The 25,741-nt window shown below is 43.8% G+C and overlaps 4 protein-coding genes across 4 annotated transcripts; all 4 read right to left on the bottom strand.

The window, feature by feature from the left end:
* Positions 1-7,117: 7,117 nt before the first annotated feature.
* On the bottom strand, positions 7,118-8,083 carry LOC136652404 (olfactory receptor 10A7-like). Its single transcript, XM_066629340.1, has one exon. The coding sequence runs from the start codon at positions 8,081-8,083 to the stop codon at positions 7,118-7,120; it is 966 nt and encodes a 321-aa protein (XP_066485437.1).
* A 4,372-nt stretch (positions 8,084-12,455) lies between these two features.
* LOC136652403 (olfactory receptor 11L1-like) lies at positions 12,456-13,421 on the bottom strand. The gene has a single exon (XM_066629339.1). It carries the CDS (start codon positions 13,419-13,421, stop codon positions 12,456-12,458), a length of 966 nt encoding a protein of 321 aa, XP_066485436.1.
* Positions 13,422-18,247: 4,826 nt separating this feature from the next.
* Positions 18,248-19,213, bottom strand: LOC136652402 (olfactory receptor 11L1-like). The gene has a single exon (XM_066629338.1). It carries the CDS (start codon positions 19,211-19,213, stop codon positions 18,248-18,250), a length of 966 nt encoding a protein of 321 aa, XP_066485435.1.
* A 3,117-nt stretch (positions 19,214-22,330) lies between these two features.
* On the bottom strand, positions 22,331-24,951 carry LOC136652400 (olfactory receptor 2AP1-like). Its single transcript, XM_066629337.1, has 2 exons — positions 24,812-24,951; positions 22,331-23,255 (listed from the first exon to the last, which is right to left on the bottom strand). The coding sequence occupies exons 1-2, from the start codon at positions 24,949-24,951 to the stop codon at positions 22,331-22,333; spliced, it is 1,065 nt and encodes a 354-aa protein (XP_066485434.1).
* Positions 24,952-25,741: the final 790 nt, after the last annotated feature.

Here is a 25,741-nt window from a genome sequence, read left to right as displayed (position 1 = left end):
ACATATGAGATGAAATCTCTTGGGGTGTAGACAGAGTAGAACATTGTCAATAATTGCTCTAAAATGATGGAATACTTTGCTCCTAAAGACTTACTTCATGACGTCCCTCTCTGAGTTTAGGAGGACATTAAATACTTCATGAGGCTTTAGCGTGAAACTGAATTTTTACATATTATTGTTTTACCATTATCAGTAGAATCCTCCTTTGGACTGGATGATTACTTCACACCATAGACAGAGGAGAGATGAGGTGACAAATGCAGGAGGTAGAATGACTGCTGTGTTGTCCCGTTGTCATGTGTGCCACACCACCTGCCTTCCTCCCACCGCTTCTCTGCTCACCTTCCTCCCACTGCAGGGTCATATGCTTTCTCCCTCCTCTGCTATCTACACGCTCTTCAAGTTCCCACCCCAGCTTATTCAGTGGCTCCTCAGTGGAGAGAAATTGGAGGAGAGCAGTGGGGTAGAGTGTTTCCTCACGTATTTCCTCTTCTGGAAAAGAAAAAGAGGGTCAAATTGGCTGCTGTAATGGAGGTGGCAATGAGGCTACCAGCATTGTATCAGAAAAATAAACCCATCAAGTTTGTGTACAGGTGATGTAGTAGTAGTAGTAGTAGTAGTAGTAGTAGTAGTAGTAGTAGTAATAATAATAATAATAATATTGTATTTTGTATTGGCAACCTTCAGTCTCGAAAGACTATGGTATCGCGCTCTGAAAGGTGGTTCTGACACAGCGTCTAGTGTGGCTGAAAAGGCCAATCCGGGAGTGACAATCCCTTCCACACTGGGAGCAAGTGCAGTCTGTCCCTGGCCTGTCTCCCTGGCTATGGGCCTTCCTTCTTTGCCTCTTTGCCTCAGACTGTTGGCAAAGTGTCTCTTCAAACTGGGAAAGGCCATGCTGCACAGCCTGCCTCCAAGCGGGCCGCTCAGAGGCCAGGGTTTCCCACTTGTTGAGGTCCATCCCTAAGGCCTTCAGATCCCTCTTGCAGATGTCCTTGTATCGCAGCTGTGGTCTACCTGTAGGGTGCTTTCCTTGCACGAGTTCTCCATAGAGGAGATCCTTTGGGATCCGGCTATCATCCATTCTCACGACATGACCAAGCCAACACAGGTGTCTCTGTTTCAGCAGTGAATACATGCTAGGGATTCCAGCACGTTCCAGGACTGTGTTGTTTGGAACTTTGTCCTGCCAGGTGATGCCGAGGATGCGTCGGAGGCAGCGCATTTGGAAAGCGCTCAGTTTCCTCTCCTGTTGTGAGCGAAGAGTCCATGACTCGCTGCAGTACAGAAGTGTACTCAGGACGCAAGCTCTGTAGACCTGGATCTTGGTATGTTCCGTCAGCTTCTTGTTGGACCAGACTCTCTTTGTGAGTCTGGAAAACGTGGTAGCTGCTTTACCGATGCGCTTGTTTAGCTCGGTATCGAGAGAATGAGTGTCGGAGATCGTTGAGCCAAGGTACACAAAGTCATGGACAACCTCCAGTTCATGCTCAGAGATTGTAATGCAGGGAGGTGAGTCCACATCCTGAACCATGACCTGTGTTTTCTTCAGGCTGATTGTCAGTCCAAAATCTTGGCAGGCCTTGCTAAAACGATCCATGAGCTGCTGGAGATCTTTGGCAGAGTGGGTAGTGACAGCTGCATCGTCGGCAAAGAGGAAGTCACGCAGACATTTCAGCTGGACTTTGGACTTTGCTCTCAACCTGGAGAGGTTGAAGAGCTTTCCGTCTGATCTGGTCCGGAGATAGATGCCTTTTGTTGCAGTTCCAAAGGCCTGCTTCAGCAGGACAGCGAAGAAAATCCCAAACAAGGTTGGTGCAAGAACACAGCCCTGCTTCACTCCGCTTCGGATGTCAAAAGGGTCTGATGTGGAGCCATCGAAGACAACAGTGCCCTTCATGTCCTTGTGGAAAGATCTGATGATGCTGAGGAGCCTGGGTGGACATCCAATCTTGGGGAGAATCTTGAAGAGGCCGTCTCTGCTGACCAGGTCGAAAGCCTTTGTGAGATCTATGAAGGCTATAAAGAGTGGCTGTCGTTGTTCCCTGCATTTCTCCTGCAGTTGTCTAAGGGAGAATACCATATCAGTGGTGGACCTGTTGGCTCGGAATTCACACTGCGATTCTGGATAGACGCTCTCTGCAAGTACCTGGAGCCTCTTTAGTACAACTCGGGCAAACAGCTTTCCTACAACGCTAAGGAGAGAGATGCCGCGGTAGTTGTTGCAGTCACCCCTGTCACCTTTGTTCTTGTACAGCGTGATGATGTTTGCATCCCTCATGTCTTGAGGTACTCCACCTTCTCTCCAGCAGAGACAGAGGATTTCATGCAGCTCAGTGACAATGATCTCTTTGCAGCATTTTAGGACTTCAGCAGGGATGCTGTCTTTTCCAGGTGCCTTGCCAAAGGCAAGGGAGTCCAGGGCCACGTGAAGTTCTTCTAGGGTTGGTTCACTGTCAAGCTCTTCCAGCACAGGCAGGCACTCAATGTTGTTCAGTGCTTCTTCGGTGACTACATTTTCTCTGGAATATAGCTCAGAGTAGTGCTGCACCCAGCGTTCCATCTGCTGCGCCCGATCCTGGATGACCTCGCCTGTGGCAGACTTCAGAGGGGCAATTTTCTTCTGTGTTGGACCTAGGGCCTGCTTGATACCATCATACATCCCCTTGATGTTGCCTGTGTCAGCTGCTATCTGTATCTCGGAACAGAGCTGGAGCCAGTAGTCGTTAGCACATCTCCTGGCAGTCTGTTGGACTTTGCTGCGAGCAGTTCGGAGGACCTGCAGGTTGCGCTCACTGGGACAGGCCTTGTATGCTGCTTGAGCTCTCCTCTTTTCCTCAATGACTGGTGTCAACTCCTCAGAGTGGGCTTTAAACCAGTCTGCCGCCTTGTTGGTCTTCTTGCCGAATATGGACAAGGCGGTGTTGTAAACAGTATTCTTGAAATGCTCCCATCTGTTGGATGCGTTTGCGTCGGCCGGGCCTGGAAGAGATTCCTCAAGCGCTTGTGCAAATTCCTCCACTTTTCTCTGATCCCGGGTCTTGCTGGTATCAATGCGAGATCTTCCTTCCTTTTTCGTGTGATACGCCTTTTTCGTGTGCCGCCTGCCCGCAATAATAATAATAATAATAATAATAATAATAATAATAATAATAATAATAATAATAATAAATACAGGTATTTCTATACTGCCTTTCTTGGTCCTCAGATTTCTCCTTAGACTTTACTCAAGGCGGTTTACATAGGCAGGCAATTTAAATCCCCGTAGGGATTTTTACAATTTGAAAGAAGGTTTCTGTCTTTCAAGAAACCACAACATTCAGATGTTTCTTTCTTGATCTGGTCGCACATTCTGGCCTCCATCCTCCCACGCTCAGAGCAGATGGAATAGCTCGGCTCAGCTTGTCAGCTGCTTCAAGGTCACACGGTGCCAGTGGCCTCGAACTGGTGACCGTCGGATGTTATCTTCAGGCAAATGGAATCCTATCAATTGCCCCCCCTCCACTGATGCAGCAGCACCAAAATGGAGACTGCTGCATCCTATGGGGGAAAGTGGCAGAGGTCTCCTGCAGGTAAGGGAACAATCATTCCCTTACCCGGGGGTATGCCTCTATAGTGCGGGGGGGAAAGAGTCTACTTGGACCTGCAGTTATTTAGCTGGCACAAATCTTTGTGATCCACACTGCGGGACTGGACCCAGGAATGGGGATACAGTTTTGGCAGGCCTAGGCCCAATCTGTCCATCCCCCACACCAATTGCTCCCCTGCCCTATTTTGCCCCTCCCTGCTCCTGCTCCCCCTTCCCCTTCCCTCTTTTCCAGTGGCATGGGTGAAAATGTGTAGGCCTTGCTGCTGGCACTCCCAGCAATGCAGTAAGTGGCACCCGGTTGGAGCTCCTTTTACAACTAGCGCTGACGGCTTTATGGGGGGTCAGCACCAGAACAGAAGGTGCTTTAGCAGCAAGCAACGTGTGTAGGATTGGACTGAAATTCAGTTCAAGGAAAATGTACTCCTGTCACAATTCTCTGACATGGTAGATCTTTTTGTTGATTTTAGTATCATAAGCACGTATCTATTGACCTTGGGTACCATTTTCGGATAAAAGGGACATATTTTTATACTCAGTATTCTATAGTTTCTTATAAATGTGTATAAATTTCTTATAACTTGTAAGAGCAGCCTTAACATATGCCAGCTTTGTAGACAGAAAGTATTGACAATTAATCATCATCATCATCATCATCATCCTCATCGGTATTTATATACTGCCTTTCTTGGTCATCAGATTTCTCCTCAGACTTTAATTCAAGGCAGTTTACACAGCCAGGCTTTCCTAAACCCCTGTAGGGATTTTTGCAATACGTTGTAATCTTTCATAGAATGTCTTCATTACAGCTGGATTCCTTCTCAGTCTGGCCTCCCTCTGGCTGCTTCACCTCCCATGCTCTGCTGACAGCAACTCCTCTCTCTCTCACTGAGGATCCACTCATCAGCATTATCAGCATGTTGACAGCTCTCAGATACTTCCAGCTGTGGCGTCACCAGATCTTTAGGCAAACAAGGCAACCACTCTGCCACTTGAGCCAGACCTCCTGCCCTCCTGCCCAATTATAAGCAATACTGTTTTTGCTCAAAATATACATGAATTACAGCCCAATCCTACAGACTCTCTTGGAGTTTGAAACCCAAAGTAAGTCCTTGCAGGGAAGGGGAGGCAGCGGGGGTGGGGGAAAGGCAGTGACGTGATCCCCAGGATCATGCCACTCACGGGAGCTGCAGGAACTGGTATGAACTCACCAGTCCCTGTAGCCCTCCACTTTTACTTCTGCTGTCCTGGGGAGCCCTGCAGAGGCTTGTGCAGGGCTCCCCACACCCTGGAAAGGGTGCTGCAGGGACTGGTGAGTGCATCCCAGTCCCTGCAGCCACCCTGAGCAGCACGATCCTGGGGATTGCGCCACTGCCTCCTCATTGCCTCCTGGCTGCCCCCACCCCTTAAGGGGAAAGAGGCCAGGGCCCTCAGGCTGGGGCGTTGCCATGCCCCAGTCTGAAAACCTCTGCCTTATATGGTAAAAACATCTGGAGTATCCTAAACTTAAGGAATGTATAAAGGGACTGTGAGGCTCTTCTTTGGGGAGCCAGTTGTGCAAGAGAGGGCCTTTAGCCATTGCTACTCCCATAAGAGGAGGAACAAAGAGTTCTTAATCTTTCTTCCAGGTGTGTTTATTGGACAATTATCACCAGGCAAAATCCTCACATCAGGTGTAGCATGAATTGATGGAACAGTATAACCTAAATTCCAGTCCTTTCCAGCCTCTCACTTCTAAGAACTTGAGAAGAGCAGGCCCAACCACACAATCTATGGCCCCTGCAGCAAAACCTCACACTGTCAGGCCTCTGGTCTGGCTCTTAGCACAGTACATCACAAGGATAACTTCAAGTGTTGAAAAATTTGATTGAAGCTATTCCTGAAACCGGGGAGACCCTCTAAAAATCTCCAGGATTTTTTCAGCAGTCACTCATAGATTGATGCTGATTGTTGGAGACTCCAGAGCAAATCCTGTAAATGGTTTGCAACTCTCTTTAGGGCTGCCCAGTGTTTCAGTTTGCTGTTCATCTAGAGCAGCCATTTTCAACCACTGTGCCATTGGTGTGCCACGAGTGGTCCACAGGTGTGCCACAGGAATGTGGGGGAAGGTCATTTATTAATAGGGCTAATGGGGGATGTGAGCCCCCCCCCCCACTGGCAGCATGGTGTGCCTTGTCATTTATCAAAAACTTGATGGTGTGCCTTGTCAATTTTAGTGCCTTGTCAGTGTGCCATGAGATGAAAAAGATTGAAAATCACTGACCTAGAGACTGGTTATGAGCATGTAAAGCAGGGATGGAGCCACACATGGAGCCTTGTAGGTCACAATCTATGTGAGAACCTGGTGTGTGTGTGTGGGGGGGGGGGGGGTTCTATTACATTTGTTGATCTGCAAGTCATGGCAAGTCTGTAACAAATGTAGAAGAAAATCTAGGCTAGGGCTGCAACACTTCACTTTGTTATTTCTGTGTGGTACATTTGACATATAGGTATAAGAAAATGTAGAGTCACCATACACTACACATTTCATTGTAAACTTGCCATGCTCATTTTGCAGTACTATAGTACTGTAATGCAATAAAGATATATCCTCTCCTCTTTTGTTGCAATAGGAATTGAGTTCACTGCTGCATCAGAAACATATAACTGTCAGGTTGCAGATATGCAGGTTGCATTTTCTGTTGACAGTCTAGTCAACAACAACAAAACATGTATTCAGACATCCTCCAAACATCCAAAACATCCTCCATAGGAGGGATTTTTTGTTGTATGTACACAGTATCAGAAGTACATACCTGTCACCTTTGCATACACATGTGGAATGGAGATACCAGATAGGATTTGAATGCAAGTACATCAGAATATGAAACAAATGTACCTGATGGGAGAAAGCTCTGTACAAAGTAATGTAGGGCTCGCACTGGAAACCAAAATGTCTTTAACAGAATGAGTTGGATGAAAGAATAGGCATAAAAGATGGAAATGTTTGGCAGGGGATGCAGTTTTAGCACTTGTCATGTTGTCCAAAACCATAGAAGAATTGGGGGCTAGTCATTGAAACCATTAGAGGGAAGAAACTGGATTTTGTTATAAGCTAAACTGATATTGAATAACATGACTAGAATAGAATTAACGGACTTGAGGGTGCCATGTCCGAATGTATTTGTAGTAGCAGGTTTGAGTGCGCAAAATACTGGAAACTGAAAGAGACAGCACAACAGAAAAAGTGGTTATTTGATAGCATTGGATGTTACATATGTGGACTGGACAAACTGGGAGGAAAAAAAAAGGGGGGAAACAATCCAATGGTAGGTATATTTTAAAAAAAAAATTTTGTGCATTAATTATAGGAACAGAAAGGATAATGCTGAGCCACTAGATCAAGCAGTGTTTTCATTGTTAGAACTGGACATGTTATGGATTTGGGATTACACCCGTTAGTCCAAAATGGTTCACATAGCCTACCATTTGCTTGAGCAATGATTCCACCACTATAACTTCACAGTGTATAGGTACATGCCCATGGGCAGATTATTTTATCATAAAGACAATAATTTTTCTGAAACCCTTTCTCAAGGCACCCTTGACTTCCATGTTTCTTAAACTGTATATGAGGGGGTTGAACATGGGTGTCAAGACTGTGTAGAAGAGCGAAAAGACTTTTTTCACTTGACTTAGGTCCCTGGATCGTGGTAACATATAGACCAGCATCAGAGTTCCGTAATACATGGCAACCACTGTGAGATGAGAGGAACAGGTAGAGAAGGCTTTTCGCCTCCCAGATGTGGAAGGGATTCTGAGGATTGTGAGTATGATGAGAACATAAGATGCCACAGTCAGGATAAAGGGAGGTAAGGTGAATACACAAGTAAAAATGAAAGATGACAGTTCAAATAGATAGGTGTCACTGCAGGAGAGATATCGTATATTAGAACTAACATCACAAAAATAATCATCAATTTCATTGGGGCCACAGAAGGATAACTGTGACGCTTTCACAGTCAAGCTTAGGCTAACCAGAACTCCACTGACCCAGGAGACAGCTGCTAACTGAAAGCTCAGCCTGCCACTCATCAGGATGGCATAATGCAGTGGCTTACGTATGGCCAAGTACCTGTCATAAGACATCATAGCTAGAAGGTAGCACTCAGTGCCTCCCAGGAAAGAAAAGATAAAAAATTGTGTGAAACAAGCCGTTACAGATACACTTTTCCCCCCAGACGAGAGGCTTGTCAACACCTTTGGCAAAATGGTTGAGCTGTTGCAGGATTCCAAGAGGGACAAGTTCCCCAGGAAGAAGTACATGGGGGTGTGAAGATGCCGACAGGTCACAACCAGCACGACCATAAGGAGGTTCCCAGCCATGGTCACCAAGTAGATGGCTAAAAACAGCAGGAAGAGGAGACCCTGCAGTTCAGGAAGATCCCCAAATCCTAAGAGGATGAATTCAGAAATGGTGGTTTGATTTTGCCACACTTTTTCTGCTGTGGACTGCATCTAGGAAACAAAAACAGATCTTGTAATGGTTTGGATAAAAGGGCAGTGAGGGGAGTGACCATTGGCCATATGTATGACCATTAAAAGTATGACCATTTAACCACTTGTTTCTAGCTAGTGTAAGGGAATTAGAGTTTAACATCTTTCTCAGGTACTTTGAAAAATAATCAACCATCTGTCAATGATTGTGCTCCTTTGTATTTTCAAACACTGATGTTTGCTTAAAATTGATTGTCATAAAATACCAAAGATGAGAAGTTAGGAGCCAGCATTTGAAATACCAAATGTAGAGTGTTGAACAAATAACTGTGTAGGATTTGAAGATGTGAAATATTCAGCTCAGTACTTTATTTTTATTGGGGGGGGGGGGGCTGGTGCAGTGGTTTAGTCACTGAGGGTGGAAAGAACTAAGTTTTGCAGGGAGCCTCACCATGGCATGCAAGGGGTCCCTCTCCCCTCTGGAGCCATTCCAGGCAGTAGGAGCAAAACGGAGGTGTTCACTTCCTTGCCTCCCTGCTTTCACCTCCTTACAAGTCTATTGCATCAAATACTGCAGTTATATACAGCTTTCAGAAGCCGTGTGTGTAAGAGAGAGAGAGAGATAATAAGTCCAATATTATGATATTGATTTTCTTATCATGCCCTTTCATGGTCAGAGTATGAAAGAATAAATACAAAAATAGAAAGTTATTTTCATCAAAATGACAAGTATGGAGTCAGACATCAGCAACTACACACTGAAAAGTCATTTCATCCTTAATTCCAAATGCAACCCTGATTCTACCATGGATATTTCTGATCCTTGGATAATCATTCTGTTCAACAGGTTTAAATTCCTTGGTCAGATCACCTTCACACTAGATGCACCACATACTGCAGTTATTGACAGATAGTCAAACCCTTTCCAAATTTTTTTTTTTCTTTTTAAATTTCATTTTGGTTTGATTTGTCTCTTAAAGAGACTTCCTTACCTCTGTCTCCTTGCTCAGCAGTCTGGTTTATCAGCACCATGACCTACATGCTGTTCCACAGTGAGGTGGCATTCTCTGTGGATGTACATATTCTGCACTAAGGCAGAAAACAGAAGTCCCTTGATGATATTTCTGATAATGAGCCTTTCAATTTATGAAGAAGAAAAATTCATTTCATAAAGTAAGATCTCCAGTGGAACTTGAGGCCACAATCAAAACCACACCTGTCATCCAGGAGATGCTCATTTACTTTAATAGAACTACTCTGAAGTATGACGAGGGTTGCATACTAAAGTCATGGAATAACACATAGGAGGAATTCTGCATGCTCCATGCAGGCACTGGAGTGGGGATTGGGCTTGCTGAGGATGGGCATGTGATAAAATGCTCACCTTATGGAATCACCATTAGGAATGTGTAAGGTTTTGTTTTAATTAATGGTTAGCTGACTGAGTGATGAAGCAATCGGACAACCACACACTCACCTTTGGCACAATGATCAACATATCCAACCATGCCCTCCATGCCCTATGATATTATCCGTCAAACAATTCTATTCTGACATTCCTTCAAAGAACACAGGGTAGCATACTCTCATGTCAACCTTGTGAGGCAGGCTAGGCTGTCCTGAACTCAGGTCTATGCTATCTAAATACAAAATTCTGTCTGATATGTGATACTGTCCCTTGTATGTGACATGTGGTTCTGGTACGTTTTCTTAATTTTTTTTAAATTAGCCTCTACAGCATGTGCACAGGAAGGGTGAACATTCATGAGCAGGAATCCTGTGTTGAAGCTAATGGCATGTGTATGCAATTTGGTGGTTGAAAGCATGACTGAGGGAAGACTTAAAGTGTGCCAAAATTAATTGAAAGTGCTCAAGAACCAAAGTAGGGGGTTTAAACTTAAACTCACTATAGTCATATGCTCACTACCTAATCCTATCCTTCGGCACACTGAAGCATGCAGTCATGCCATGGGGGCACATGTTGCATGCTGGGGGGGGGGGGAGAAAGCCAGCTTGAAGTAAGGGAAAACATTTTTTTCACTTACCTATCCATGGGTTCCTGATGGCCTATATAGTTGGCATAGCTCCAAGGAGAGAAAGGGAGCGGAATGGACGAAAAAAATAGATATGGGATCTGATGTGTGAATTCGCTGCTGAGATCCACCCACTCCCACTCACACCCTGCCCCCCACCTATGAAACACCACACCCACATACACCAGTGCAGCTTTGATTCAGTTGCGGCTTTCCGGTGGTAGATCACAGGACCTTTCACAACAGCAGGACACGCATCATGGCTGGGACTGGGCTGTCACTCTGACACTATAAGAGAGGAATTCCACCACTAACAGGTGCACACAATGGAGCCCTAAAGAGAGCTGTTAGGAGGAGGGAAGAGGAACTCCTTAGAAGAACAGGCAAAGTATTTCGGGAGGAATGTAGGAGAAGAAGGGACATAGGAAGACAGAAGAAGTTGGACTTCCCAGATGAACCTGGGAGAAGGAAGAGGTTTTGGAAAGGTTGAATTCAACCTCTGAATGCAAAGGTTGAATTCAGTTCATCAGTGAGGTGATAGTATCCTCTTGAATTTCTCCCCTCTTTCTTCAAGGGGATAAGTAAGAGGGAAAGGAGCAGGGAACAGTGAAAGCACTTCTTCCACTTGCAGGGGAGGACTACAACCTTCCCCCAAACAAACTCTTTTGACCAGTATCTCAGGCCATCTGAAGCAGGGCTTCTCAACCCTTTCCGTTTGCTCACTGCCTCATCCAGACCCTCACTTGTCTACACCTGGCAATTACATTTGTGTGGCCCTCTCAGTAACTTACTGTGACCCCCTAATATTTCTTTCTTTTTCTTTTTTTTTTAACATATGGCCCCTGAGAAGTACAGTATGGCTCCCTGTGGGGTGATAGGGCACACACTGACAACCAAATCAAACTATGGAAAGATGTCCTGATGCTGTTGTTTTATTTATTTTACACTGAACTTTTTTATTAACAAAGCTTATTGGGTAGCAAAATATCCAAATAGAATGATGGTCAAAGCACCACAAAGAGGCTCTCAATGAGGCAATGAGGCCTTCCACAGCTTGCAGCAGAGTGTTTGTTTACACAACAAAGAGGTTCTTAATGCAAAGAATTAGCCCCCAATAGCCTGTGCAGCCAATGAGGGTCTGGCAGGGAGCATCTGTTGACACAACAAAGGAAGTAGATTGGGTTAAATCAGGGGTCTCCAAACCCCGGCCCGGGGGCCAGATGTGGCCCGCAGCAAGCCTCTTTCCGGCCCATGGCCAACCGCTTGTCCCCTGAAAGTCTCTGGTCCACCCAACTGAACATGACCAGAACTGTGCTCTGATTGTGTCTGGAGGTTGTTCTGAGGGCCAGAGAGGTTGAATGAATGAGCCCATTCATTCATTTATTCACTCATCTAAGTTCCATCTCTAATTTATTTATTTAAATTTTATATTTAAATTTTTTTCTGGCACTACACACCACGCCAGATATTTGATGCGGCCCTCTGGCCAAAACGTTTGGAGACCCCTGGGTTAAATGTTCACTTAGGGCACAATCCTAACCAGGTCTACTCAGAAGTAAGTCCTATTTTGTTCAGTGGGACTTACTCTCAGGAAAGTGTGGTTAGGATTGTATCCTTAAGGTCCTAATCACACAACAATGGGAATTGGAGAACATATACGTGTCATTAAGTGGCATACACCTATACATAGGAATATGAAACAAATAACTGCATGCACCTTGTGGGAGGAAGCTCTGTACAAAGTAATGTAGGGCTAGTACTGGGAAGCAAAATGTCTTAACAGAATGAGTCGGACTAATAAGCATAAAAGATGGAAATGTTTGGCAGGGGATGCAGTTTTAGTACCTGTCTTGTCCAAAAGAATAGAAGAATTGGGGGCTAGTCATTGAAATCATTAGAGGGAAGAGACTGGATTTTGTTATAGCTAAACTGATATTGAATAACATGACAGGAATCGAATTAACGGACTTGAGGATGCCATGCCTGCATGTATTTGTAGCGGCAAAGTTTGTGTGAGCAAGATATTGGAAACTGAAAGAGACACCATAACAGAAAAACTGGTTATTTAATAGCATTGGATTTTACATTTGTGGACTGGACAAATTGGGAGGAAAAAAGAGGGGGGAAACAGTCCAATGGTACGTATATTTAAAAAATGGTTTTTGTTCATTGATTATAGGAACAGACCAGATAATGCTGAGTCAATAGATCAAATAGTGTTTTCATTGTTAGAACTGGACAAGTTATGGATTTGGGATTACGCCCTCTAGTCCAAAACACTTCACATAGCCTACCATTTGCTTGAGCAATGATTCCACCACTATAACTTCACAGTGTATAGGTACATGCCCATGGGCGGATTATTTTATCATAAAGACAATAAGTCTTCTGAAACCCTTTCTCAAGGCATCCTTGACTTCCATGTTTCTTAAACTGTATATGAGGGGGTTGAACATGGGTGTCAAAACTGTGTAGAAGAGCGAAAAGACTTTTTTCACCTGCCTTAGGTCCCTGGATCGTGGTAACATATAGACCAGCATCAGAGTTCCATAATACATGGCAACCACTGTGAGATGAGAGAAACAGGTAGAGAAGGTCTTTTGCCTCCCAGACGTGGAAGGGATTCTGAGGATTGTGAGTATGATGAGAACATAAGATGCCACAGTCAGGATAAAGGGAGGTAAGGTAAATATATAAGTAAAAATGAAAGATGACAGTTCAAATAGATAGGTGTCACTGCAGGAGATATATTGTATATTAGAAGTAATGTCGCAAAAATAATCATCAATTTCATTGGGGCCACAGAAGGATAACTGTGATGCTTTCACAGTCAAGCTTAGGCTAACCAGAACTCCACTGACCCAGGAGACAGCTGCTAACTGAAAGCTCAGCCTGCCACTCATCAGGATGGCATAATGCAGTGGCTTACATATGGCCAAGTACCTGTCGTAAGACATCATAGCTAGGAGGTAGCACTCAGTGCCTCCCAGGAAAGAAAAGATAAAAAATTGTGTGAAACAAGCCGTTACAGATACACTTTTCCCCCCAGACGAGAGGCTTGATAACACCTTTGGCAAAATGGTTGAGCTGTTGCAGGATTCCAAGAGGGACAAGTTCCCCAGGAAGAAGTACATGGGGGTGTGAAGATGCCGATAGGTCACAACCAGCACAACCATGAGGAGGTTCCCAGCCATGGTCACCAAGTAGATGGCTAAAAACAGCAGGAAGAGGAGACCCTGCAGTTCAGGAAGATCCCCAAATCCCAAAAGGAGGAATTCAGAAATGGTTGTTTGATTTTGCCACACGTTTTCTGCTGTGGACTGCATCTAGGGAACAAAAAAAGATCTTGTAATGGTTTGGATAAAAGGGTAGTGATTGGGGAGGGGACATAAGTTGAATTTCAGTTTAAATGGTTGGCAACCTTCAGTCTCGAAAGACTATGGTATAAGCCTACAGCACCCAGTATTCCCAGGCGGTCTCCCATCCAAGGACTAACCAGGCCTGACCCTGCTTAGCTTCCAAGATTAGACAAGATCAGGCATGTGCAGGGTAACAGTTGCTGCTCATTTAAATATGACCGTATTAACCACTCTTTCCTAGCTAGTTTAAGAGAATTAGGGCACAATCCTAACCCCTTATATTGGTTCTTTCCAGCACTGACATAAGGGCAATGCAGCTCCGAGGTAAGGAAACAAACATTTCCTTTCTTTGAGGAGGCCTCCATGAGTGACACCCAACTGCAGGTTGCAGCACATGCCCCATTGGCACTGCGATGCCAGTGCTGGAAAGCACTGACATAAGGGGTTAGGACTGCGCCCTTAGAGTCTAATCTCTTTCTCAGGTACTTTGAAAATAATCAACCATCTGTCAATGATTTTTTTTTTTTTTAAATTCTGCTCCTTTGTATTTTCAAACACTGATGTTCAATTATAACTGATTGTCATAAAATACCAAAGTTGAGAAGTTAGGAGCCAGCATTTAAGATATCAAATTGTTGAACGAATAACTGAGTAGGATCTGAAGATGTGAAATCAGCTCAGTATCATCATCATCATCATCCTCGTCCTAGGGACAGTGCCATAGTCAGAGAGGATGCAAAGGACTAAGGGCACAATCCTATGCATGTCTACTCAGAAGTAAGTCCAGTTGAGTTCAATGGGACTTGCTTTCAGGAAATTGTGGATAGGATTGCAGCCTATGTTTTGCAGGGAGCCTCACTGGGGCATGCAAGGGGCCCCTCTCCCCTTTGGAGCCATTCCAGGCTGTGGGAACAAAACGGAGGTGTTCCTCCCTGCATTCACCTCCTTACATGTCTATTGCATCACATACTGCAGTTATATGGGGAGCAGTGTGTGTGTGAGAGAGGCAGAGCTATTAAGTCCAATATTGTGAGATTGATATTCTTATTATGCCTTTTCATGGTCAGAGTATGAAATAATTTTAAAAAATAGAAAGTTATTTTCATCAAAACGTGAAGTATGGAGTCAGACATGAGCAACTACACACTGAAAAGTCATTTCATCCTTAATTCCAAATGCAACCCTGATTCTACCATGGATATTTCTGATCCTTGGATAACCAGGTTGCATCATTCTGTTCAACAGGTTTAAATTCCTTGGTCAGATCACCTTCCCACTAGCTGCACCACATACTGCAGTTATTGACAGATAGTCAAACCCTTTTTCAAAGTTTTTTTTCCCCCCTTTTTAAATTTCATTTTGGTTTGGTTTGTCTCTTAAAGAGACTTCCTTACCTCTGTCTCCTTGCTCAGCAGTCTGGTTTATCAGCACCATGACCTACATGCTGTTCCACAGTGAGGTGGCATTCTCTGTGGATGTACATATTCTGCACTAAGGCAGAAAACAGAAGTCCCTTGATGATATTTCTGATAATGAGCCTTTCAATTTATGAAGAAGAAAAATTCATTTCATAAAGTAAGATCTCCAGTGGAACTTGAGGCCACAATCAAAACCACACCTGTCATCCAGGAGATGCTCATTTACTTTAATAGAACTACTCTGAAGTATGACGAGGGTTGCATACTAAAGTCATGGAATAACACATAGGAGGAATTCTGCATGCTCCATGCAGGCACTGGAGTGGGGATTGGGCTTGCTGAGGATGGGCATGTGATAAAATGCTCACCTTATGGAATCACCATTAGGAATGTGTAAGGTTTTGTTTTAATTAATGGTTAGCTGACTGAGTGATGAAGCAATCGGACAACCACACACTCACCTTTGGCACAATGATCAACATATCCAACCATGCCCTCCATGCCCTATGATATTATCCGTCAAACAATTCTATTCTGACATTCCTTCAAAGAACACAGGGTAGCATACTCTCATGTCAACCTTGTGAGGCAGGCTAGGCTGTCCTGAACTCAGGTCTATGCTATCTAAATACAAAATTCTGTCTGATATGTGATACTGTCCCTTGTATGTGACATGTGGTTCTGGTACGTTTTCTTAATTTTTTTTAAATTAGCCTCTACAGCATGTGCACAGGAAGGGTGAACATTCATGAGCAGGAATCCTGTGTTGAAGCTAATGGCATGTGTATGCAATTTGGTGGTTGAAAGCATGACTGAGGGAAGACTTAAAGTGTGCCAAAATTAATTGAAAGTGCTCAAGAACCAAAGTAGGGGGTTTAAACTTAAACTCACTATAGTCATATGCTCACTACCTAATCCTATCCTTCGGCACACTGAAGCATGCAGTCATGCCATGGGGGCACATGTTGCATGCTGGGGGGGGGGAGAAAGCCAGCTTGAAGTAAGGGAAAACATTTTTTTCACTTACCTATCCATGGGTTCCTGATGGCCTATATAGTTGGCATAGCTCCAAGGAGAGAAAGGGAGCGGAATGGACGAAAAAAATAGATATGGGATCTGATGTGTGAATTCGCTGCTGAGATCCACCCACTCCCACTCACACCCTGCCCCCCACCTATGAAACACCACACCCACATACACCAGTGCAGCTTTGATTCAGTTGCGGCTTTCCGGTGGTAGATCACAGGACCTTTCACAACAGCAGGACACGCATCATGGCTGGGACTGGGCTGTCACTCTGACACTATAAGAGAGGAATTCCACCACTAACAGGTGCACACAATGGAGCCCTAAAGAGAGCTGTTAGGAGGAGGGAAGAGGAACTCCTTAGAAGAACAGGCAAAGTATTTCGGGAGGAATGTAGGAGAAGAAGGGACATAGGAAGACAGAAGAAGTTGGACTTCCCAGATGAACCTGGGAGAAGGAAGAGGTTTTGGAAAGGTTGAATTCAACCTCTGAATGCAAAGGTTGAATTCAGTTCATCAGTGAGGTGATAGTATCCTCTTGAATTTCTCCCCTCTTTCTTCAAGGGGATAAGTAAGAGGGAAAGGAGCAGGGAACAGTGAAAGCACTTCTTCCACTTGCAGGGGAGGACTACAACCTTCCCCCAAACAAACTCTTTTGACCAGTATCTCAGGCCATCTGAAGCAGGGCTTCTCAACCCTTTCCGTTTGCTCACTGCCTCATCCAGACCCTCACTTGTCTACACCTGGCAATTACATTTGTGTGGCCCTCTCAGTAACTTACTGTGACCCCCTAATATTTCTTTCTTTTTCTTTTTTTTTTAACATATGGCCCCTGAGAAGTACAGTATGGCTCCCTGTGGGGTGATAGGGCACACACTGACAACCAAATCAAACTATGGAAAGATGTCCTGATGCTGTTGTTTTATTTATTTTACACTGAACTTTTTTATTAACAAAGCTTATTGGGTAGCAAAATATCCAAATAGAATGATGGTCAAAGCACCACAAAGAGGCTCTCAATGAGGCAATGAGGCCTTCCACAGCTTGCAGCAGAGTGTTTGTTTACACAACAAAGAGGTTCTTAATGCAAAGAATTAGCCCCCAATAGCCTGTGCAGCCAATGAGGGTCTGGCAGGGAGCATCTGTTGACACAACAAAGGAAGTAGATTGGGTTAAATCAGGGGTCTCCAAACCCCGGCCCGGGGGCCAGATGTGGCCCGCAGCAAGCCTCTTTCCGGCCCATGGCCAACCGCTTGTCCCCTGAAAGTCTCTGGTCCACCCAACTGAACATGACCAGAACTGTGCTCTGATTGTGTCTGGAGGTTGTTCTGAGGGCCAGAGAGGTTGAATGAATGAGCCCATTCATTCATTTATTCACTCATCTAAGTTCCATCTCTAATTTATTTATTTAAATTTTATATTTAAATTTTTTTCTGGCACTACACACCACGCCAGATATTTGATGCGGCCCTCTGGCCAAAACGTTTGGAGACCCCTGGGTTAAATGTTCACTTAGGGCACAATCCTAACCAGGTCTACTCAGAAGTAAGTCCTATTTTGTTCAGTGGGACTTACTCTCAGGAAAGTGTGGTTAGGATTGTATCCTTAAGGTCCTAATCACACAACAATGGGAATTGGAGAACATATACGTGTCATTAAGTGGCATACACCTATACATAGGAATATGAAACAAATAACTGCATGCACCTTGTGGGAGGAAGCTCTGTACAAAGTAATGTAGGGCTAGTACTGGGAAGCAAAATGTCTTAACAGAATGAGTCGGACTAATAAGCATAAAAGATGGAAATGTTTGGCAGGGGATGCAGTTTTAGTACCTGTCTTGTCCAAAAGAATAGAAGAATTGGGGGCTAGTCATTGAAATCATTAGAGGGAAGAGACTGGATTTTGTTATAGCTAAACTGATATTGAATAACATGACAGGAATCGAATTAACGGACTTGAGGATGCCATGCCTGCATGTATTTGTAGCGGCAAAGTTTGTGTGAGCAAGATATTGGAAACTGAAAGAGACACCATAACAGAAAAACTGGTTATTTAATAGCATTGGATTTTACATTTGTGGACTGGACAAATTGGGAGGAAAAAAGAGGGGGGAAACAGTCCAATGGTACGTATATTTAAAAAATGGTTTTTGTTCATTGATTATAGGAACAGACCAGATAATGCTGAGTCAATAGATCAAATAGTGTTTTCATTGTTAGAACTGGACAAGTTATGGATTTGGGATTACGCCCTCTAGTCCAAAACACTTCACATAGCCTACCATTTGCTTGAGCAATGATTCCACCACTATAACTTCACAGTGTATAGGTACATGCCCATGGGCGGATTATTTTATCATAAAGACAATAAGTCTTCTGAAACCCTTTCTCAAGGCATCCTTGACTTCCATGTTTCTTAAACTGTATATGAGGGGGTTGAACATGGGTGTCAAAACTGTGTAGAAGAGCGAAAAGACTTTTTTCACCTGCCTTAGGTCCCTGGATCGTGGTAACATATAGACCAGCATCAGAGTTCCATAATACATGGCAACCACTGTGAGATGAGAGAAACAGGTAGAGAAGGTCTTTTGCCTCCCAGACGTGGAAGGGATTCTGAGGATTGTGAGTATGATGAGAACATAAGATGCCACAGTCAGGATAAAGGGAGGTAAGGTAAATATATAAGTAAAAATGAAAGATGACAGTTCAAATAGATAGGTGTCACTGCAGGAGATATATTGTATATTAGAAGTAATGTCGCAAAAATAATCATCAATTTCATTGGGGCCACAGAAGGATAACTGTGATGCTTTCACAGTCAAGCTTAGGCTAACCAGAACTCCACTGACCCAGGAGACAGCTGCTAACTGAAAGCTCAGCCTGCCACTCATCAGGATGGCATAATGCAGTGGCTTACATATGGCCAAGTACCTGTCGTAAGACATCATAGCTAGGAGGTAGCACTCAGTGCCTCCCAGGAAAGAAAAGATAAAAAATTGTGTGAAACAAGCCGTTACAGATACACTTTTCCCCCCAGACGAGAGGCTTGATAACACCTTTGGCAAAATGGTTGAGCTGTTGCAGGATTCCAAGAGGGACAAGTTCCCCAGGAAGAAGTACATGGGGGTGTGAAGATGCCGATAGGTCACAACCAGCACAACCATGAGGAGGTTCCCAGCCATGGTCACCAAGTAGATGGCTAAAAACAGCAGGAAGAGGAGACCCTGCAGTTCAGGAAGATCCCCAAATCCCAAAAGGAGGAATTCAGAAATGGTTGTTTGATTTTGCCACACGTTTTCTGCTGTGGACTGCATCTAGGGAACAAAAAAAGATCTTGTAATGGTTTGGATAAAAGGGTAGTGATTGGGGAGGGGACATAAGTTGAATTTCAGTTTAAATGGTTGGCAACCTTCAGTCTCGAAAGACTATGGTATAAGCCTACAGCACCCAGTATTCCCAGGCGGTCTCCCATCCAAGGACTAACCAGGCCTGACCCTGCTTAGCTTCCAAGATTAGACAAGATCAGGCATGTGCAGGGTAACAGTTGCTGCTCATTTAAATATGACCGTATTAACCACTCTTTCCTAGCTAGTTTAAGAGAATTAGGGCACAATCCTAACCCCTTATATTGGTTCTTTCCAGCACTGACATAAGGGCAATGCAGCTCCGAGGTAAGGAAACAAACATTTCCTTTCTTTGAGGAGGCCTCCATGAGTGACACCCAACTGCAGGTTGCAGCACATGCCCCATTGGCACTGCGATGCCAGTGCTGGAAAGCACTGACATAAGGGGTTAGGACTGCGCCCTTAGAGTCTAATCTCTTTCTCAGGTACTTTGAAAATAATCAACCATCTGTCAATGATTTTTTTTTTTTTTAAATTCTGCTCCTTTGTATTTTCAAACACTGATGTTCAATTATAACTGATTGTCATAAAATACCAAAGTTGAGAAGTTAGGAGCCAGCATTTAAGATATCAAATTGTTGAACGAATAACTGAGTAGGATCTGAAGATGTGAAATCAGCTCAGTATCATCATCATCATCATCCTCGTCCTAGGGACAGTGCCATAGTCAGAGAGGATGCAAAGGACTAAGGGCACAATCCTATGCATGTCTACTCAGAAGTAAGTCCAGTTGAGTTCAATGGGACTTGCTTTCAGGAAATTGTGGATAGGATTGCAGCCTATGTTTTGCAGGGAGCCTCACTGGGGCATGCAAGGGGCCCCTCTCCCCTTTGGAGCCATTCCAGGCTGTGGGAACAAAACGGAGGTGTTCCTCCCTGCATTCACCTCCTTACATGTCTATTGCATCACATACTGCAGTTATATGGGGAGCAGTGTGTGTGTGAGAGAGGCAGAGCTATTAAGTCCAATATTGTGAGATTGATATTCTTATTATGCCTTTTCATGGTCAGAGTATGAAATAATTTTAAAAAATAGAAAGTTATTTTCATCAAAACGTGAAGTATGGAGTCAGACATGAGCAACTACACACTGAAAAGTCATTTCATCCTTAATTCCAAATGCAACCCTGATTCTACCATGGATATTTCTGATCCTTGGATAACCAGGTTGCATCATTCTGTTCAACAGGTTTAAATTCCTTGGTCAGATCACCTTCCCACTAGCTGCACCACATACTGCAGTTATTGACAGATAGTCAAACCCTTTTTCAAAGTTTTTTTTCCCCCCTTTTTAAATTTCATTTTGGTTTGGTTTGTCTCTTAAAGAGACTTCCTTACCTCTGTCTCCTTGCTCAGCAGTCTGGTTTATCAGCACCATGACCTACATGCTGTTCCACAGTGAGGTGGCATTCTCTGTGGATGTACATATTCTGCACTAAAGTAGAAAATGGAAGTCCCTTGATATTTCTGATAATGAGCCTTTCAATTTATGAAGAAGAAAAATTCATTTCCAAAAGAATAAAGTAAGATCTCCAGTGGGACTTGAGGCCACAATCAAAACCACACCTGTCATTCAGGAGATCCTCATTTACTTTCATAGAACTACTCTGAAGTAAAATGAGGGTTGCATATTAAAGATATGGAAAAACTTACATAGGAGGAATTCTGCATGCTCCATGCAGACATTGAAGATTGATCTTGCTGAGGATGGGTTTGTGATAAAGTGAACACCTTACAGAATCACCATCAGCAATATGTAAGGCAGTGGTTCTCAAACTGGTGGGTCATGACCCACCAGTTCATGTAAAAGTTCCCCCATCCCTTTAAGGGGAAGGGGAAGGGGGGGAGGCAGTGACATGATCCCCTGGATTGTGTCACTAAGGGGGGGCAAGCCAGGTGATTTTACTCACACAGGGCTGCAGCAGGCTCCAGGAGGTGTGGGGAGCCCTGCAAATCCTCCACAGAGCTCTCCAAGCACAAAAAAAGTGAGCGGTTTCCAGGAGGTGCTTTGCAATCACTTGTTTTGAACCTCAGGGAGCCCTGCAGAGGGCTGTGTGGGGCTCCCTGAACCTCCTGCAGCTTGCTGCAGCCCTGTGTGAGTTAAAGCGCCCCCCTTGGCGACATGATCCTGGGGATCCTAAATTTTTGCGGGGGAGGGGCAAAAACTTACTTAGGGAGCAAATGTCCCTAAATGTTTGAGAAACATTGGTGTTATTTTAATTAATGCTTAGCTGACTGAGTGATGAAGCAACTCCCATCTAAAAAGTATCCCTCTTCAGAGGAGGGAGAATGGGGTGCAGGGAACCTCCCTGAGCTGATTACCTCCCAAATGCACACACATAGCACAAGGGATATGGAATTCATCTGCTGCTTAGCTTGAGGACTGGAGTGCTGTGCATTTTTACCTTTGCCACGCACAGTGCCTCCTCCCCTTCCATAAAGTAGGTTACTGTTTTCCTTGGACTAGGTGAGAGGAGAGGCAGCACTGGCAGCACAAGTTCATGTGAACTGTGATCAAGTGATACAATATGCTTGGAGATGTATTCATGTTCTTTTGGAGCTCATGCTGCTCCACTAGAAACACAGATGAATACATATCTCCACACTGTAAATCTGTAAGCCATTTATTTATTTTTCCACATTTTTATGCCAAGGAGTTCATGATGGTGTACATAAGAAGGTTTTTCACCTTCTTTTGTCCTCACAACAACCCTGTGAGATAGATCAGGAAGGACTGGCCGAAGGTCACCCAGGAAACTTCATGGCTGAGTTGGGATTTGAACCCGGATCTTCCAGGTTCAAGTTGAATTCTTGAACCACTATACCATCCTAGCACTCCAATTTACCCTTGGATCATTCTGACGTCAATTTCCTACATACTATGATTGAGCCTATATTGAACATAACATAACATATTACGCACACAGCAGGTGAAAACCCCACAGAGGTATAAGCAGGACCAGGAAGAATAATACATGAGATCTCCATTGGTTGACCAATCATTTCAATTCAAAATTTGTGTTCCAATTCAACATGCCATGCACATCACAAGCCTTTTCAAACTTTGTCTCATGGCTTCCTTCACTTCCCTGTTTCTTAAACTATATATGAGGGGGTTGACCATAGGAGTCAGGACTGTGTAGGAAAGAGAAAACACTTTCTTCATGTGCCTGAGGTTCCTGGATTGTGGTATCACATAGAGAAACATCAGACTTCCATAAAACAGGGCCACTACAGTGAGGTGGGAAGAACAGGTAGAGAAGGCCTTTTCCCTCCCAGTGGTGGAGGGAATTCTGAGGATTGTGACTATGATGAAAACATAGGATGCCACGGTGAGGACAAAGGGAGGGAAGGTGAATACACTAGAAGAAATAAATTGTGAGAGTTCAATTAAATGTGTGTCACTGCAGGAGAGATACCTTATCTCTGGAACAATATCGCAAAAATATTGGTCAATTTCATTGGGGCCACAGAAGGATAACTGGGACAATTGGAAAATTAAATTGGTTCCCAGCAGAGCACCGCTTGCCCATGACACCACTGCTAACTGGAAGCTCAACCTGCCATTCATAAGAGTGGTGTAGTGAAGTGGTTTGCATATGGCTAAGTACCTGTCGTAAGACATCACACCTAGGAGGTAGCATTCTGCACCTACCAGGGAAACACAGATAAAAAACTGCACAAAACAGGCCTTTACAGGTATACTTTTCTCTCCTGTCAAGAGATTTAGCAACACCTTTGGCAAGAGGTTTGAGCTATTGCAGGATTCCAAGAGGGACAGGTTCCCCAGGAAGAAGTACATGGGGGTGTGAAGGTGTCGATCAGCCACAACCAGCACAAGAATGAGGAGGTTCCCAGCCATGGTCACCAAGTAGATAACAAAGAACAGCAGAAAGAGAAGAATCCGTAGTTTAGGGAGATCCCCGAATCCCAAGAGGATGAATTCAGCAACTCTTGTTTAATTTTGCAACATTTCTTCCCAAAAAGTATTGCATCTGGAAAATAATAATAATAATAATAATAATAATAATAATAATAGTAGTAGTAGTAGTAGTAGTAGTAGTAGTAGTAGTAGTAGTAGTAGTAAAAGATACATTTTGTAATTCATTGGTTCTGAGTTTAACCAATCCTTATGATCCAAATATATCCTAAAAAAACCTGAATAAGTTTCAGGAGGAGGAGGAGGGCAGGAGGTGTTGTCTGGTGGCTGAGCTTCCACCTTGCCTGAAAAGCTAAGCAGGATCAGCTTGGGTTTTGCCTTGGATACAAGATCGGAAGCCACTGGCTAGAGGTCAAGGAATGTGGACTAGCAAAATATTAATAACATCTTGAGAACCTGCCTGAGGCATGTTTTCCAGCTGCCTGTGGAAGTTTGGAAAGCACAAGAGCTGTCCAACCAGGACAAAGGTTGCACCATGAAGAGAAACATCTAGAGCAGTGATTTTCAACCTTTTTCATCTTGCAGCACACTGGCAAGGCACTAAAATGGTCAAGGCACACCATCAGCTCTTTGACAATTGATAAGGCACACTGTGCTGTCAATAGGGGCTCACATCTCCCAATGGTCCTATTGATAAATGACCCTCTCCCAAACAGTATTTGAAAATGGCTGATCTAGAGAAACAGAGGAATATGACTTTCATTGAATAACACTTGTTACCAGTAGCGGACCTTCCCAACCCCTCACCCCGGGGCAAAGGTTCGCTATGGCACCCCTCCATGGGATCCGCCCCCGCCCCGCATGCAGCTCTGCTCCCCCCACTTATCTGGAGTGAATTGAGCCTCACGTAATCCCAGGACACATTGGGGAAGCCTCTTAAAGCTTCCCCGAAGCTTTAAACTGTGCTTCTGGCAAACTACATCGGGAGCCTCAGGGAGGCTTCCGTGTGGTCCTAAAGGTGTGCGAAGCTCCACACCCAGGGCATGTCCTGTTCATTTAATGGCAGGTCTGTCACTGCTTGTTAAAATCCCATTTGAAAAAAACACATTTATGGTCAGCCTGCCTATACGAACTGCCTTGAGCCTACGAGACATAAGTCTATGAAAAAGGTGCTTTATAAAAATACTGTAATTAATAAAATGAATATGTTTCTGTGAGTGTCTCCAGTCCCTGTTGCATGGGAGAGGGAGGCTACTCCCATATAATACACACAGAACCACCATGATGAGTCTCAGGGTCAGCCTTCTCTGTCCATCAGAGAAGGATCCTGCTAACCTGGCCTGAACTGTTTTCCTGTTTTCTCATTGGCTTTGATACAGCACTCACTTCCTTCTCAGTCTTCATAGGTCACTGCCTTTCCCTGTGGCTATAGGGGTACAGCGCCTTGTGTACTGCCACTATGGCTTCACAACTGGCACCAACTGAAGCCTGTATACTCGAGCCTGACTTACAGCCATGTGCAGCCTCCTCTTTCCAACCCCAAATCCACTCTCCGACTGTTTTTGTTGCCAGTCCACTGAAAGCCTGCCTTAGAGCTATAAGTAGTTGCAGAATCTGTCTGTGGCTCACTCAGTAGCTTCCATGTGGACTGTGGAGTTAGCGGCTGGTTTGCTGGTAGCATGCTCCTTGGTTGTGCAGGTGACCCTGGCAATGAGATCGGCCACCATGCATGGGGGTGACCTACTCTCCAGGTTGGTTTGGTGGTGCATGTCTGAGGGCAGCTGTGTTGTCATTAATTTTTCATTAATTTACTAAGCATTGTTTTCACTAAAAATAGTGCAGGGGGGTGTCTTAGAATTCATGGCACCACCTGATTCCTGAGTCTGTCAGGATCACATACTTAAATGTTCATGAGAAAGAGACAAGGCATGGCTCTGCACAAGAAGTCTTATCCTTGTCTTTTGCATTCCTCATACCAATATCTCAATTTATACATTGGGAAATTCCTTCTGATAAAGCCCAACACATCCCTAACTTCCAAAGAGACCAAGGAAATAATCAGAGTATGTGTTCTTCCATATTAGAATGAATACCCTCTGGAATAGATATTTGTGTTCTACCGAGTAAGGAAGAAAGTCTCCCTTGACATTTCTGATAATGAGCATTTCAAATTACAGAAAACAACTTGTAATAAAGTATACTTTTAGTCATTTAGTTATTTGATTTTTCTCTGTAAACCGCTTTGTGAACTTTAGTTGAAAAGCGGTATATAAATACTGTTAATAATAATAATAATAATAATAATAATAATATTATTATTATTATTATTATTATTATTATTATTATTAATAATAATAATTAATTATTAAATATTAAATATTAAATATTAAATATTAAATATTAAATAATAATAATAATAATAATAATAATAATAATAATAATAATAATAATAATAATAATAATAATAATAATACTTTTCTGGTGGAAATCAAACCACAGTTCACTGCCTAATGATCCAGAACAATGCATCTAGCTTTTATAGGGCTACTCTACATTGTG

The sequence above is a fragment of the Tiliqua scincoides genome, chromosome 5, assembly GCF_035046505.1.
Source record: "Tiliqua scincoides isolate rTilSci1 chromosome 5, rTilSci1.hap2, whole genome shotgun sequence".
In the NCBI taxonomy this organism is placed as follows: domain Eukaryota; kingdom Metazoa; phylum Chordata; class Lepidosauria; order Squamata; family Scincidae; genus Tiliqua; species Tiliqua scincoides.
Note: the sequence above shows the minus strand (reverse complement) of the source record. Positions and strands in the feature narration are given on the sequence as shown.

What these genes read in the sequence shown, in the direction of transcription:
- LOC136652400 (XM_066629337.1), bottom strand. Translation starts at nt 24,951, where the DNA reads ATGCACCACCAAACCAACCTGGAGAGTAGGTCACCCCCATGCATGGTG. An exon ending in GTCCACATGGAAGCTACTGA is followed by an intron (nt 23,256 to 24,811) that starts GTGAGCCACAGA and finishes AAATTAAACAAG; the next exon opens with AGTTGCTGAATTCATCCTCT.
- LOC136652404 (XM_066629340.1), bottom strand. Translation starts at nt 8,083, where the DNA reads ATGCAGTCCACAGCAGAAAAAGTGTGGCAAAATCAAACCACCATTTCT.
- LOC136652403 (XM_066629339.1), bottom strand. Translation starts at nt 13,421, where the DNA reads ATGCAGTCCACAGCAGAAAACGTGTGGCAAAATCAAACAACCATTTCT.
- LOC136652402 (XM_066629338.1), bottom strand. Translation starts at nt 19,213, where the DNA reads ATGCAGTCCACAGCAGAAAACGTGTGGCAAAATCAAACAACCATTTCT.